Source organism: Aspergillus brunneoviolaceus, assembly GCF_003184695.1.
Source record: "Aspergillus brunneoviolaceus CBS 621.78 unplaced genomic scaffold BO95scaffold_11, whole genome shotgun sequence".
Taxonomy (NCBI): domain Eukaryota; kingdom Fungi; phylum Ascomycota; class Eurotiomycetes; order Eurotiales; family Aspergillaceae; genus Aspergillus; species Aspergillus brunneoviolaceus.
Genome location: NW_020290741.1, coordinates 198,698 through 213,837, shown reverse-complemented (window position 1 = coordinate 213,837; position 15,140 = coordinate 198,698). Strand labels below are relative to the sequence as shown.

General features: G+C 51.8%; 6 protein-coding genes across 6 annotated transcripts; 3 read left to right on the top strand and 3 right to left on the bottom strand.

Moving 5' to 3' along the window:
- Window positions 1-1,319: 1,319 nt before the first annotated feature.
- On the top strand, window positions 1,320-1,589 carry BO95DRAFT_324031 (ankyrin repeat domain-containing protein; the record flags this gene model as incomplete). Its single annotated transcript, XM_025581832.1, has 1 exon — window positions 1,320-1,589. A coding segment is annotated over one exon (270 nt), but the record flags the coding sequence as incomplete, so codon positions are not given.
- A 3,969-nt stretch (window positions 1,590-5,558) lies between these two features.
- BO95DRAFT_25086 (uncharacterized protein) lies at window positions 5,559-6,623 on the bottom strand. Its single transcript, XM_025581427.1, has 2 exons — window positions 6,202-6,623; window positions 5,559-6,020 (listed from the first exon to the last, which is right to left on the bottom strand). Exons 1-2 carry the CDS (start codon window positions 6,402-6,404, stop codon window positions 5,720-5,722), a joined length of 504 nt encoding a protein of 167 aa, XP_025445559.1. The 5' UTR covers window positions 6,405-6,623; the 3' UTR covers window positions 5,559-5,719.
- Window positions 6,624-7,450: 827 nt separating this feature from the next.
- On the bottom strand, window positions 7,451-7,944 carry BO95DRAFT_25014 (uncharacterized protein). Its single transcript, XM_025581418.1, has one exon. The coding sequence runs from the start codon at window positions 7,801-7,803 to the stop codon at window positions 7,543-7,545; it is 261 nt and encodes an 86-aa protein (XP_025445558.1). The 5' UTR covers window positions 7,804-7,944; the 3' UTR covers window positions 7,451-7,542.
- A 1,623-nt stretch (window positions 7,945-9,567) lies between these two features.
- On the bottom strand, window positions 9,568-10,285 carry BO95DRAFT_25028 (uncharacterized protein). The gene has a single exon (XM_025581419.1). The coding sequence runs from the start codon at window positions 10,078-10,080 to the stop codon at window positions 9,685-9,687; it is 396 nt and encodes a 131-aa protein (XP_025445557.1). The 5' UTR covers window positions 10,081-10,285; the 3' UTR covers window positions 9,568-9,684.
- A 1,413-nt stretch (window positions 10,286-11,698) lies between these two features.
- On the top strand, window positions 11,699-12,260 carry BO95DRAFT_479678 (uncharacterized protein; the record flags this gene model as incomplete). The annotated part of the gene is made up of 1 exon (XM_025590118.1): window positions 11,699-12,260. A coding segment is annotated over one exon (323 nt), but the record flags the coding sequence as incomplete, so codon positions are not given.
- Window positions 12,261-12,274: 14 nt separating this feature from the next.
- On the top strand, window positions 12,275-14,615 carry nimT (putative tyrosine protein phosphatase MIH1). Its single transcript, XM_025581416.1, has 4 exons — window positions 12,275-12,698; window positions 12,775-12,842; window positions 12,914-13,130; window positions 13,200-14,615. Exons 1-4 carry the CDS (start codon window positions 12,445-12,447, stop codon window positions 14,329-14,331), a joined length of 1,671 nt encoding a protein of 556 aa, XP_025445555.1. The 5' UTR covers window positions 12,275-12,444; the 3' UTR covers window positions 14,332-14,615.
- Window positions 14,616-15,140: the final 525 nt, after the last annotated feature.

Here is a 15,140-nt window from a genome sequence, read left to right as displayed (position 1 = left end):
CTCCCAAGCAGGAGGCTGATCACGACACTCAGTCGGCGAGTACTGCACACACGATCCCGATGATTCCATTCGACTCTTTCACTTTACAATCCCCATTTCTCGGAAAGAAAGAACAGATGAGCCGATAATTGAGCGGAGGGTTGTTCCCCGACAAAGGAGAAGTCGGGGAAGCCAAACCAACTCGTCCGGAGGGATCTAGATGCTTCCAAAGCAACACTCACCGCTGCTCCACCACAACCGCACTAGTCAGTGGTAAACCAACGGGTCCACGTCTCAGACACTGGCTCTCAGTCTGATTTAGACATTGACTGATGGGAGATGCGACACAAGAGCATGGGGGCCATCCACCCACCCTTCGGAGAGATGCATGCACTACGGACGTGTGTGTACGTATGCACCCACGGTTCAAGCCTGCTGCCTGCCCGTGTCGTCCGACTCGGGTACAGAGCACGCCCAGTTGACAAGACAAACGAGGCTAAGAGAAGAACAAAGGAGCCACTGAGAGTCCTTTCCGCACGACAGGATGTAAGGCTGCCTGGCAAATCAACATATGAGACGGACGATGTCCAGTCAATCAATGCACTAAGATACAATCAACAACAGCCAATCAGCAAACCGGATACTCTTCGCGGATAACTTCATCATACACTCAAGCCGCGGGCTGTGTTTATCATAACTACCAAATATGTGAGAGCATCGGTACATAGGATGGTCACATGATTCCAAGGAACACCTCTCCCGGAAGCTTACCGTCACGAAGCTTGTTGAAGCATCAACGCCATGTGACCCTCTAAAAATGGCTTCTCTTCCGTGCGCATCAATCCTTCTCTTGATCTCGGTGGAAGCACAATATGCCAATATGGTCGTATTCATCTCCTGCACTGCAGACTAGCCCAATGATAATCCACCATGGGGTCTTTCATGCGCAAGGGGACCAGCAGCAAGCCTGCAAGAGTGCATTAGGGGACATTCCATGAAGCCAGCCCCCTTCACTTATAAGTTTAGCAGGGAGCTCTTCCCTCCTGACCTTTCCTCTCCTTTCAGCGGTCAGTATGAGTCTGGACAGTCTTCCTCCCGAGCTTATTTTGTATCTGGGGAATTTTCTCGGCCCCAAATCTCTCGCCGCGTTGACCAGCTCCGCAAAGAGGTTTGCACTGCTGTTGTACCCGCAGCTTTATACCGAATGGATCCAACTCTATTGTGCCAACCCTGTCACCTACCGCTCTTCCTGGAGTAGCATCAAGACCTGGACATCGCAGTATGCAGTTGATTACTTTACTCGGGTCCCAACCCATACTTTTCTGGGCCAAGATTGCTCTACGCTGGTACACCACTTTGCAGGGGCAGGTAATTTGCACCTGCTTGACATCATTATTCGCCAAGGGGCGGACGTCAACGCAAAGAACGAGGATGGAGTCATTCCTCTGCATCTAGCGGCGTATCAGGGCCACCTTGATGTAGTTCAAGCTTTATCAGACCTTGGGGCAGATATCAATGCAGTCGATCGATACTGTCAGACACCATTGCATATGGCGGTCCGTGGGGGTCATCTAGACGTAACGGGGCACTTGCTCAAGCTGGGTGCGGACGTTTTCACAAGTCACGCTGATGGGGCGTCTCCATTTGAAATGGTCGTCATTCACGGCCTGACAGACTTTTCAAGGATTTTCATCTCTAGTATCACCCGCGCTAAGGGCGACATCAACACGCCCGGCGCGCAGGGCTATACCGTGTTGCACTTAGCCTCTTGGCAGGGATACATCCCCATCGTGGAGTACTTGCTTGCTCACCATGCCGACCCTTTCGGGAGGACCTCCACCGGCGATACAGCTTTGAACCTGGCTTGTAAACAAGGGCATACGGAAGTTGTGAAGCTTCTCTTAGAGGCGGGGGCAGAATCGCGCAGTCACATCCTCGCCCCTAATCTCCGGGGCGTCACTCCATTCCACAGCGCCGTTGCCTGCGGGTGTATATCGTTGATTGAGCTACTTCTCGACTCCGATAGCGATCTTCTGGCCGTGGATGTCTATGGCAAAAGTGCCATCGACCGAGCACTAGACGGCCCGGAGGACGTGTTTCAATTGCTTCTCCGTCGAGGCCCGGCGTTCTGGCCGGAGCATCGCTTGCAGCCCCGACTGTCCCTGGATTCACTCTGGTCGCGGCTCTCGACCGAGTTTGGATGGCAAGCAGTCACTCGGATCATAGAACTGGTCAGCACCGGCAGAGCTGCGGTGGATCTATCCGCCCCCTTTGACTCGGAGCGCACAATCCTCCACATCGCATCCAATGGGGCATATATGCATCGTAGGTTTCATAAACTAATTCTATCTTTGGTCAATGCGGGCGCAGACGTCGACATCGCAGAGCACGGAAGCGGCGATACGCCGATTCATATCATGCTGCGTCTGGTGAATGAATGCAGCAAACGGGGAGAGTATATCGAAATCATCCAGAAGATGATCCATGCCAGCAAGGCTCTGCACAAACTCAACAATGAAGGGAATAGCTATCTACATTTCGCAGCTGAGACAGGCGCTGCCGACATAGTGGAACTGCTTTTATCTCTTATGAGAGGGGAGCCGCGATCCGTTCTTGACGACACGGTGGGAGCATCAGCAGATGGAGCCACAGCACTAGGGTTGTCGCGGGGATCATTCGACGTCAACGCTGGCAACTCGGAGGCGATGACAGCGCTACACTGGGCCGCACGCGGGGAGAACTTCCGATGCATACGGCTGCTGGTAGAAGCCGGGGCGAACCCATGGCTTCTGGATGACGCAGGCAATCCGCCCGCGCATTATGCGGTCTGTAGCAAGAACGAGGCGGCGCTGGATTACTTTGCTCACCTCGGAGCGGCGGATCATGAACGATGTGATGTTTGCATGGGGAACACCACTCGGTGGAAGCAGAAGAAGCAGATTCGGTGCGGTGTGGTCGATTGGGGCGCAGACTCCTTGGATATCTCGTACTTGTTTGAGGTCGACACAGCGGCGTGATAGATGGATTCTGGGGATTGTTCATCTGGCTGCCCCTTCTTTGTGAATCCCTTTGTTGATGGTGCGGTATATGCAATAGCGATTCATCACTGACTCATACTTACTCAAGACCGCCATAGAATCCTATATATTTTTCATTGTGGTACATAATTTGACTTGTCTACTACCGCGACCACGCGCGTAACCACTAGTCCATATTCTCTGATATGGTCAGTCACATACATCTGCATCTAATGTGCGAAGACAGCCTCGTCCTCTTCATTTATCAATTCACCTCCAGCGGGAGTGGTTTGGCGAACAGCGCGTCGCAACATTATACTGAGCAGACAACATGAAGCACGATGGGCATGCAGCGATGGTTGCATGTAACCAGGGCCCGAACAAAAACACCGACTATAAGAACCCTGCCCTTGCCAAACCAGTCATGTACAGTTCATGCACTTCCGCACCCCCGAGAGAACCACCCACACCCCCTCCGAGACCAAAGCCACCCTACCAGCTAGCTACTCAGTCCATGCCCTAGGCCAAGACACATCTAAAACCAGCATCCTGGTTATCAAGGGGGGATGAAAGACAGTCGGCGAACGAGGCCACGGCGGTCTCTGGGCTGGCGAGAGGAAGGAAATCTAAACCGCATACGAAAGAGTGTCTGGGTTCGATGTGCAGCAGGCCAAACAGGCACTTGGTAGTGTATCTCTGTCCGTCGTATCTAGGACCAGTTCCACAGCTCTTTGTGTCGGTAGTAATCACTCATATCATAAGCTATTGTACCTGAGAATCAGTGATCCAATCACATACCCCAACCAACCAAGAAATGAGTTGCGCTGTGGTTATACATCGATCTCGAACTGTCATGACAACAGTATACTAGACAACATGCCCGCTAAGTAAAACCACAACATGCAATTCATGTATATACAGTAGTACCAATCTCTTCCAAGTCACCACTCACCCACTCTCCTTGGAAAGAACACAGAAACCGAGTCAACCTCAATAAACAAAACCCAGTCCCTCACCACCAAATCCCTCCCACCCAAGCGAACCCCCTATACCTGAGGTATCTGCAGTCCAGCACCAATCAACCCTCCCCAACAAAATCCCAGCCCAAATCCACAACTCCCCCTCCCCTCGAACCAAAATCCACCGCCCTGGAACCAACCCCTAAATCCGACCGCTAACACGGCGTACCCCCAGGTTCCAAGAATCCACCTACCTTATCACGGCACCACTGAATACAAAGTACACCCCATAACTAATATTAAATAAAACCTCCGCTGACCTACCACCCACATGCACCCAGATACCGAAAACACCCATCTCTCCTTTCTTTTTAGAGGACCCAGATCGACACACGGATCCCTGTTCCTGACTCCAAGAATGTTGGATGACGGAACGCCCACGCGGGGACCACTCATCCAGTGCAGTGCAGGGGCTTATGGAGTGCGAGCCTGGCCTATCCGGAGGCAGGCAGGCAAGGGAGGGAGGGATGGATGCGTGGGGGTATGGCACAGCACAGGCGCAGGTACAGGTAGCGCCGGCAATGGCTTGCTCGGGACTTGGTCCAGGGAAGGGGGGAATGGAATGCGAGGATCGATTGCTTCCTTGGCTACTAGGTACTCTGCACTATGCAGGTAGATGGGGAATGGAAGGACCCAGTAGGCGAGATGAGGGACTACGAACGTACTCACTGGCTGTACTTTACAATCCCGTTGAGGCTGCGCGGTTGGCTGGGTTGGGCATTCTTGGGCTGACGACGGGTCGGTCCTTTGGAATGCGATGTGAGATTACGACGTAGGAGGGTAGGTGTGTTGGATTTCCGGACGGTTAGTATAGTTGCTACTTGGGACTATATGGGTTTAGGAAGCTATCGCTTTAATTGCGTTACATGCATATGCATGCTTCCGGGCTGGATGTTCTTGGGGATACTACCTAGGTTGTAGGAGGTCGGAATTGATGCGGTTTGAGTACTTGTGCATTTCATGGGCGACAGTTTCAGACTATGGGTCATATTGTCACGGATCTAAATGGTATCTTATCTAATTAAGTCAAAGTGTGTATCGTCAAATATCAACCCGCAGTTTCGAAATATGGTGGGTGTTCGAGCTCGCGAAACATCATCACCTGCGATGATAAGCCCTATTCGACGATAGTGAGAGGGGTGACTGGCCCCTCCTTGTGTATACTTTACCGTGGAGAGAGCAGCGACGTTCTGTTCATTCTGAGTCGATGGACTGAATGCTTGCCTCGCTCGACTACCATGGAAGTATACTGTACAGTACATGCATATAAGCAGACGGTCCCAAGTATATGCATCTCCGCGCTGAATACATGCTAGCACCAGGGTAAATACAAGCAAGGAACCGACTGGAGGGTTACGCTTACCTGCAGCACTTACATGCATGTTTAAGTCGATGTAGTACCTGGCATCACCCCCCTGCCCAAGCTGCAGGTGGGAAACCTGGGGCTTACTGCGGAGGATTTCATGCAGGTATATTGATAACTACAGCTTAGGGTTTCAGACCCTATCTTGAAAATTGTTGCAGGGGTATTGTACGACAAAAGGGAAAGAAGGGATAGGTGCTGTGCATTGATTGATACGGTGGGTACGTGCCCTTGCGGAGTTTTTCTTTCGGGCGAAAGAGGGATAGTCCATTCCTCGATATCGGTTGGCTTGCACTGAAGTGAGCCAACACAGGGAATAGACTTGCGGGTGGCGCTGGCGATTATCTTGATCGATCTACCGATCTGTATCTCCTCTTCCACCCCTCTCTCCCCACGACATGGGGTGCAGCGAAGATCTTGGACCAATAGTCGAAAACCATGGAAAGTGGACCAAAGGGGAGGGGAAGAGGGGCAGTGAGAGATAGATAGACTTGCATATAGATTGTTTTAGCTTGATTATTGCGAGGAGCAGCAAGTTGGGGGGTCCCACGAGGGTTGCAAGAAAGGGGGGGCAGGGGGAGGGATCCCTGCAGACCCAATAGTGGCAATGCTATTGAACGTTGAAGCTTCTTCGATAACTCCCTATCAGATTGAGTTCAATTGATTGTTCGGTAGTAGGAACCTTGATTAACTTGCATCACCGGGAGCAAGAAATCAGACATGAGGGAGATCTGTGCATGCCCACACTCGTGGTGCCAACATCCAGAAGCGTTTTACCAGTAGATCTCTAAACAAGGGATAGAAGGGATGGAGAGGTGCATACCTGCATAATCGTCTCTTGTTCACATAAGCTTTCCTTAGTCTTCCGCTGTGCATGGAAGGGGGTTTCCTCTTTAGGGTAAGCGACACCTTTGGAGCCTGTCTAAGTAGAAGAAGTGAGGGTGTATGTAGCGTGATGGAGCCTTGCCCCCAGCATCTGGCGGCTTTTCTGGCCCTACGGTAAAACCGGCACTGGGTGTGACCCATATGGACATTTTAGCCCGGGCACTAGAAGAGGAATCGGGCTCCGGTGGCAAACTCTAAGCCGTTAAAAAAAGGTGGGCATGGTGGGAAGAGGTCTTGGGGCACGCGTGTGGTCCACGGCCGAGAAGTGGCCCGGAGAAATGAAGCAGACAAGTCTGGACTCGGTAGAGACGCGACTACAGTAACTACGTCACCGTTGTTGATCGACTGATTAAAGAGAACGGTATTGTTGTTTTGTTCTGTTTTGTTCTGTCTTGAATTGTTTTGCAGATCAATCGCTCCAATCGCTCCCACGATCGTATCGGAGATGGAATCGCAAGATTGGATACTTTCAAGGTAGGTACGCTATATCGTCATCTGGGAGTGGAAGCGAGAGATTAAGCTTCATGGGAGAAGGTGGGGAATAGACGCGTCGGGGTCGTTATTACCATACGCCGTATTATGTCATGGGAACGGCAAGGAAAAGATAACAAGGAAGGCAAGCAAGGTGAGGACGACGGAGATGAGGGAGAGATAGGGAGAGAGGAAGAGAGGGAGAGAGAGGGAGAGAGGGATAACTGGACTGCCTGGAGGGGGACAAGCAGAGGAAAGAAGGGAGGCTGGGGAAATGTGATGTCATACCAAGCATCCCTCGCGAATAGTGGGAACCTCAGGCAACCGTCACGGGATGGCGTTCGCCGGTCGCGTCACTCACTGTCACTCACTCACTGACTTCCAAGTGTCAGTCAGTTGTCGGGGTACTTCCAGGGTACCATGGCTCACCGTACCCCTTCGATGTTTATGTTTACATCCCAAGCACGTGAAACGCGGAACCAGAAGGATAAACAATGGGGCAGCTATACATACGGATCGTAGACCGACTGACTTCCTGAGGCCAGCCAACACATACATACATCGTACATCAGCATTGGCGGGGAAGAAGCAATCGGCCACTCCTGCAGGTGAGGGACAGAACTGACTTTCTCCCCCTCACTGACATCACGACTGGCGAAACCGGTTGGGAGCACACCAGTCCGTCACTGCAAGTCCATCGACGACATCATTCACTTACTCACTCACTCACTCGCGACGCGCCGTAGCTAAATAAAGTTGCAGACAGTCACGCTGGAGCACGAGCACTAGGGCTGCACTGCTGGTCCAATCAGTGAGCAGATCGGTCTCCATCTAGAACAGAATCCCCCCGCACCAGCGCTTCCTTCATACAATCCAAATTCCTGCTGACCCGCCAAGGCTGCTCACTGGCTGGCTGGCTGGCTGAATGAGCTAGTAGTTTTACGTTCTGTGGTGCTTTTTGAGTGCGCCCGATGCTGGTGCTCGGTCCTCCAGGGTGTCTGGGCGGCCTGCCCGACAGATAACTGCCTGCTAACCCGGCTAACCCTGCTAACAACGCGCACATGGCCATGACACTGCGGCACAGCGTCTCGAGTCAGCCATCCTTGTCAGCGACCCCACCAACTCATCCGAGGTATGAGCACTAGTTTGCCAGGACGGCTCACCGTCGCGCGAATTTCCGCCCATAGCAATGTCCAACGCGGCTGGTCGGCGAATCGACGACTCAGCCGCACGGCGCCGAGCTGACCTTTCGACAAGAGCTCGGAAGCTTACGGATTGACGGGCTGGCGTATCCGCCGACACCTACCACTCGCACCGCAGTGATGCGACGCGAGGCATAAGATAATAGTCATTATTGGGGGCTAGCGCTCCTGCTGGCGGATAAGGCCGACCCTTGAGCCGCAAGTCCGGTTAGGCCTCCTAGCACCGAGATTGTGATTAGAACATGGCTCAATTCTGGACCCTCATGAGCTCCAACGCTAACCCCTCCGATGCGAGAAGGGATTTGCACGGGGGCCGACCGGTGTCTCAGAGATGAGGGGCTTGGGCGTGGGAAAGGATCTGAAGGCCACAGGAGGGGGGCCACCAGGTGTGATCGCTGTGCATACGAGCTTACCGATCTCACCATTTGTGGCGGTGTAAATAGTAACAATTCGAGGCTAAAAATCAAATCGCAATCCTGAGAGGGGTTGATTGGGCAATTGCGGATTTCGGCGCCCACGGGGGGTGAGAGAGGGGCAGCTGTTAGCCTCTGTGCCCTCATCGTGACGATCTGATGCACGATTTATTGACTCCGGGAGAAGTAGACCCAGAAGAGCGGAGACCATGGGACAGAAGGTCTCTCACTCTGCCGAAATAACCGTGAAGATGGCGGGTTTCCAGACTCTCATGGTTGTGACCCGTCCGGCGGAGGAAGAAATAGACTTGTCGGTGACGTCGTCAGAACCTCGGGTACAATGGGCAAGCTTGCGGCATCAGCTTGGGGGAAATTGGCTAACCCCACACCAGGCAAGCGTGCTAGAGCTGGGCTGTCAGACCAGCTCAAGTTCGTTCAGCTGAGATGGGGCCTGACCCGGCTCGGGGATTCTTGCCCATTATCTGCGATAATGATAAGATTTGTAAGATCAACTGGAGAAATCGAGCCGACGATAGATTAAACCACTGATTCTGGGAATCCGAGAGCAGCGCATGCTCGCAGCCGAAGGGAAAAGACCACCCTTGGCCTTGATCGGCGGGAATGTCGAGAGTCGAGACAAATAAGTTAAGGGTTTGGGCGCGTGTCTGGTGAACGGTCCGCCATGCGAACAGTGCGCGGGCGAGCACGGTATTTCTAGACAACTTTTCGTCCGACCACTGGGCACTCAGCCATCGTCATCGCTTGGAAAAATTTTGTTAGCCCAGTAGCTTGATCAAAGCGTCGAACGACTGTGCACCAGGAACCGGGCAAAGGTACCGTAGATGGTTGAGTGGTAGGGTAGATCAAGCGGTTCGCCTAATACATACCTAGTAGACAGTACTGTAATGTACCTACCTCGCTTGAAGGGCGGCTTCCCATTGTCGAGTGACCGAGATAACGGGGAAAATCGGCGGATGGTAATGAGCCTGGAAGATAGACAAGGTAGACAGGAATTTTGCCAAAGTAAATCTACAATGCCGATCGGTACAAGGTTGCTGTCTCACTCAAGGAGAGAAATGATGGTAGAAGCTACCAGCTAACTTACCAGCTATTCTTCAGGTTCAGCCATCGAAGAATTAAGCGCCTGGTATGTTCGGCCGATGTTCTTCCTGAGGCAGGAACTTCCGAATGGGGAATAGAACCCGTTCCTCTGGCTTCCCTACCGGACGACAGTAATGAGCTAACGACGAGTAGCAAATTAGCAACGTAGTTGTCCGGCTAAGTAGGTATGCAGGATCGACAGCAATCTGGAGAAGAAGAGGATTCCCCAAGGCTTCATTCGCCCTTTGCCCTGTTCCACCGGCAGGAATGAATGGAATTGTTCGAAACTTGAATTGTAGAGCCAAGAAGAGGGAAAGGGAGAAGAAGAGACAGAGAGAGAGTCAAGAAAAAAAAGAAAAACGGTCGACACCTTACGTATGAATGACAGCGTTCTCGGTTTTCCACAGCTTCCAATCGAAGGCACTCGTTCCTGAGAAGATACCGGCCGGACAAGCTCTTTTTTCCGACCGAGTGGACCCCGGTGGAGAATTTTATTAGATTCGATCTTCTCTTTTGGGGTTCATGAGAATGATGTATATAGGAATTAAAAAAAAATCCATAAAAAACTCGAACGGCACACACGGGAACAAAATTTATTGATCCAATGCAAAAATTATCCTCAGGCCACATGTCGTCTTACTGGTGGGTTCGTCAACGAGAAAGCCCTCTGCCCCCTCATCTAAATCGAGGTTCGAGACTAGTTAAGGGATTAGGACTCCGTAGACTAACTGTATCGTCGAGGTATCTGGGTCCTGAAAAACCTTAGTAGTGGATAGAGATAGATGTAGAGCCTCCTTCAAAGTGATAGACAGACATGGCCTATGCCAGGAGAATGAAGCGAGCAAGCGACACCGAGTCGAGCTAAAAGTAGAATAGAACCCTCCTCCATACCAGTGCGACGACAGGATGACCGATGATCCCCGAAAGAGGCAGCTGGTCACTGGTCCGGTCGGATTGAAGACCGCAGGTTCTAGGTTCTAGTGCAGTGCTGTGCTGATAGCGCTGCTGGTGCTGCTGGTGCTGCTGGTACTACTGGGCAAATGTCAAACATGGACAACGGTTTCTACAGCAATTGTAGTGCGACTGTTACACAGATGAAACCTGTCAGAAAAAAAATTGAGAATACCACCGGGGCGACCCAGTGTGGTGTTAGTAATAGAAAGCAAAGAAGGCGGAAAGAAAAAGGAAAGAAAAGTCCACCAAAGTCCACAAGAGGGGACAGATGGAGACACCTCGATTCTGTGTGGTCTTTGGAGGTGTGGTCTCCGACATGGGCCCTCTTGTCCTCTTCCTCTCTGGACGACTGTTCGGTGATGAGACAGGCACGATCCATGCATCGGCCAGCGAAAAAGGGAGTGTAAGGACGCTGATAGGCGGGGGGTTGCTGAGCAGCGGCTAGCGTTTATAATGGCGGCAAGGGAGTCCCGGCAACGAGGATGAGTATGAATAAGTACTACTCAAGTACTGTACGGGTACCTACCGAACTCTCTTACTTACTATACATACATCTGTACTGTACGAGTACATAACCTAATTCCCCAGCAACTGTACGTACCGGTAGGCAAAATTCAGATCCAGATGGAGAAATTTTCTGCTCATCAAAAAATTCGAAAGGGGAAGAGAAAAAGAAAATGTCAAATGCAAAAATTCAAATATTGCAGAAATGATTATTGGATGGATCTTCTTTTTTGCCCCGAACTGGTACCTACAGGTGTCAGGTCAGTAGTATGAAGTCAATTGCTATAAGTTAAGGGCACAGGGAATTACCCCCCCACAGCAGGGCAACCTGGAAGGACTAGAAAACTAGTTTCATGAAAGAAGGGGAAGAATCGAAAGGATGGAAGCATAGTAGATTGGAAGAAAGGGAAGAAAGGGAAGAAAGGGAACTACTCGTTGTCGAACCAAGGCCTGGGGCCTTATGCGGTCATTCATTCATTCATTCATTCATTCATTCACTATTCAATCATGGATTGGTCTTCGACCACCCCCAAACCGGTTCGACCATTTAGCCTTAGTGACCTAGGTCAGTTACTAGGTCAGTTACCTAGATTAGTGACTAGTACTAAACCTACCTTACTATGTAACTGCTATACTAGGTACCAGTACTACCAGTTACTTACTGTAACTACTCCTCCGTAGTCGTTTCTGACACAACCAAAAGCCCCAAACCAAAACCCAGCCCAGCCCAGCCCAGGAAGCACTAAACCCATCGTCGCTTAAGCTCTCTCTCGAGTATCTGGAGATCCCTCCCCACTTTTGCGTTGCCATTGCAACAAGGGCATCCCTTCAGCTTCACTTTCTCCATTGTCTTTTTTCTTCTTCTCTTCTTCTTCTCCTTCTCTTCCTTCTCTACCCCAGACAGCTCTCTTCCTTCTTCATAAGAGCCTCTGCCCTTCCGTTGCATTGCATTCTCATGCTTCAGGTCCGATCCCGTCTTCAGCCCTCGTCCCTTCGGTAACCTTTCCCTCCCAGTGCATTAGCGTACCATATCTATGCTGCCAATCCCCCCCCCTCTTCATTCACCACCCACCTCCTCCCTGGTACTGGCTGAGATCTCTCGACTATTGCTGACTTGATCCTGTCGTATCTTTAGCCCTTCCTCCCGTCCGGCCTACTTCCTGTTTCAACCTATATCCTATCCGAAAGCACCTTGATCTAGTTCCCGTCAGCCAGCCATGTCGCTTTAAACGCTTGTCCCCCGTCTGCGAGAGAAGTCTGGGTACAGGCTGGTTAGCTGAAACAACATACAAAAGCCGGCACCACGATTTCCGAGGTTGGATCTCCCACTTTGACAGTTGGGAAACGAAGGGGAAAAAAGAGGAGCTCCGTGGTGGTCAATCTAGATCGGCTCCCATTGTCCCCGCATCTGCCGTGCATTGCATACAAGGGGGAGAGACACTCGCCGCGCTGTGACGACTAGTGATCGACTTGGACCCAATCCGTGCGTGTGAATGATCGGCAAGGAAGAACTACAAGGAACCTGGGCCGGCTACAATGGAACACTCGTCCCCGTTGGCTGCAATGCAGCCGCCGTCTGTGATGTTCGGCCATTGCTTTCGTCCCGATGCCTCGACAGCCTATGCGTCCTTCAGTCCCATGGCTGGATTGGCACATAGCACCTTCAATTTTAAGGAACTGTCCATGAAGAAGGCCCATGGGGACTACTTCAATGTGAAACCTGTGCGGGGCTCATCACCAACTGCGAGTCTTGCGGCCGACCTCTCTCAGAATTTTCATATTGATCAAAGGTTTGTCGCATGTCGTTGGCCTTTGTTAGGCCATGTGTGTGTGTTCATGGACAAAGGGTTCGCTGACCAAAAATAGTCCGCAATTGGCCACGCCCCGGCGGTCTTTGTTCTCCTCCAGCCTGCTGGGAAAAGCCAATCGGTGTGGTAAGTGATACTCACTCCATGTGTTTAAAATGTGCTATCAGCTCACAATTCTTTTTTTCTCGATTCGATAGAGTCAATGACCACACCACCGCTTCCCTCCTCGCCAGCTCCCATGATGGACGCTATGGAAATGTCTCCCTTGCCGCACAAGCCAGCATTCGGGCTGGTCAACGAAGTCGAGCTGGAATCGCCCTCTCTAGATTCTTCGATGGATACACCTATGATCTCGGCCGCCCCGAGCCCGTTGGAAGAGTCACCGCTGGTGAACTCGAAAGACGGTCTACAAGAGTAAGAGAGGCAGCCCAAGACTGGAGTCATTGTAGGCCTGCGTGGATCTAATCACATGGTTATCTGTAGGAGAAAGCGTCCAACATTTCTACGACCGAGTTTAGCACGGAGCAAAGCACAGAGTTTCCAACTAGGAATGAACAAGCCGGCCCCAGAGAGTCAAGCCCCGCCGTTCAAGTTTCAGAGCCGGGGAAACAGGACGTCGCTCAGCGCATCTGCATCGTTGGAGGATCTGTTTTGCGAGTCACCCCAAAGAGAACGTCCGTCGTTGAAGAACCACTCGACCGGCAATCTGTTGAGCAGCTCTCGTCTCAAACCACCATTTGGCAGTAGCAACAGCCACGTGCGGGGAAATGGATCCCCGTCCGCGGCGTCAGTCCGCAAGAATTCACACCCCACGATGCGCCCACGCAAGCAGTGTAGACGTTCGTTGAGCATGTTTGAGCATCCCGAGGATGTAGTCGTCGAAAAAGAGGCAACTTTAGTTACAAATGCACCACTCCCGTCGATCATCGACATTGAAGGATCCCCCAGCCTGCAGCTTCCTCACGTCTTTTCGGAGGACCAGGCAGATACATTGCCTCGTATCGACAAAAACATCCTGGTGGAGCTCCTGGATGGGAAATACAACGATCGTTTTGACAACGTGATGATCATCGACTGCCGCTTTGAATATGAGTACGAGGGAGGCCATATCAATGGCGCTGTCAACTACAACGACAAGGACCACCTGGCCGCCGAGCTCTTCACCGCACCCAAGCCGCGGACGGCCTTGATCCTCCACTGCGAATACTCGGCCCATCGCGCCCCGATTATGGCCAAGTACATTCGTCACCAGGATCGCGCTTTCAACGCGGACCACTACCCGCAACTCACCTACCCCGATCTGTATGTCCTGGACGGTGGTTACAGTTCCTTCTTCTCCAAGCACCGCTCGCTGTGCTACCCGCAGAACTATGTCGAGATGTCTGCCAAGGAGCACGAATTCGCTTGCGAGCGAGGCCTCGGCAAGGTGAAGCAACGGTCCAAGTTGAATCGGGCTCAGACTTTTGCGTTCGGGGAGAATTCGCCTCAAATGGAAGACAGCCCGACCGGACGGTGTCGCAATGGCCCCGGGGAGCGAAACCGATTTTTGGGATCCCCGTTTGCCGAAAGCCCCGCATCCAGTCGACTCTCCGGCCGTCGGATGCTCTCTTACTAAAGTTACGAAACCTTGGTGCAGTGCACCGTGCACCACGCAATGATGTTATGACCGACTTGGAACAAGCCACGCTGCGACCACCTGATGGCCTTTCTTTTGCACCTGGCTCTTTTCTTCTGCCCTTCAGCGTTTCCTAAAAATGGCCAGTGCAGGTCAATTGGCTGAACGTGTGCATTTGCGAGTTTTGGCGCAAAAGGGTTTGCATCCTTGGGCTTTGGAGGGAGACGCATTGGACCTTGGGAAAGGTAGCGTCTCACCTGACCAGCCCGTTCCGCTCATTTTGATTCTCGGTTTCTTTCCTATTTCCTTGGGATGATGTGGTGAAGAAGAAATTGGATTCGGCACTTTTGATGACACCCCAAGCTTCGACCTTCCTTACTCGGTTCGTTCTCATACCTACAGTGATAATTTTACCCTCGAACACGACACAGAATACCTCCCAATCACGACTTATCTGAACCGACATCCCTCTCACCGATCACTCCCTTCGGACCTTTTCCTATGTTTGTTTTGAACGAGGCACCCTCAGGATGATTCTTATCTGCATCCGAGGGACTTCCCTCCACCGATGATACCTCGCCGTCCGGCAATTTCCTTTTCGAAGACTTTTTTCCTATTTTCCTTTACCGTCTTTAATCATCCTCCCGGTTCCCTGTACAATCCCGAGGGAGTGTCACACTGCTCGCCGTACGAAGTATATATCGATGTACGGCTCGTCTTGCCAGACGATAATTATTGTTGTGCGCGGCGGCCTCGTCAACACGGCGCTGACTTGGTTTGGATGAAGCATTCGGAGTCAGACTAATAAG

Excerpts from the sequence above, each read along its gene's own strand:
- BO95DRAFT_25086 (XM_025581427.1), bottom strand. The coding sequence starts at position 6,404 with ATGGGTCACACCCAGTGCCGGTTTTACCGTAGGGCCAGAAAAGCCGCC. Across the intron at positions 6,021-6,201 it reads AACAAGAGACGATTATGCAG|GGAGTTATCGAAGAAGCTTC; the intron begins GTATGCACCTCT and ends TCAATCTGATAG.
- BO95DRAFT_25014 (XM_025581418.1), bottom strand. The coding sequence starts at position 7,803 with ATGGCCATGTGCGCGTTGTTAGCAGGGTTAGCCGGGTTAGCAGGCAGT.
- BO95DRAFT_25028 (XM_025581419.1), bottom strand. The coding sequence starts at position 10,080 with ATGTGGCCTGAGGATAATTTTTGCATTGGATCAATAAATTTTGTTCCC.
- nimT (XM_025581416.1), top strand. The coding sequence starts at position 12,445 with ATGGAACACTCGTCCCCGTTGGCTGCAATGCAGCCGCCGTCTGTGATG. Across the intron at positions 12,699-12,774 it reads AATTTTCATATTGATCAAAG|TCCGCAATTGGCCACGCCCC; the intron begins GTTTGTCGCATG and ends GACCAAAAATAG. Across the intron at positions 12,843-12,913 it reads GGGAAAAGCCAATCGGTGTG|AGTCAATGACCACACCACCG; the intron begins GTAAGTGATACT and ends TCGATTCGATAG.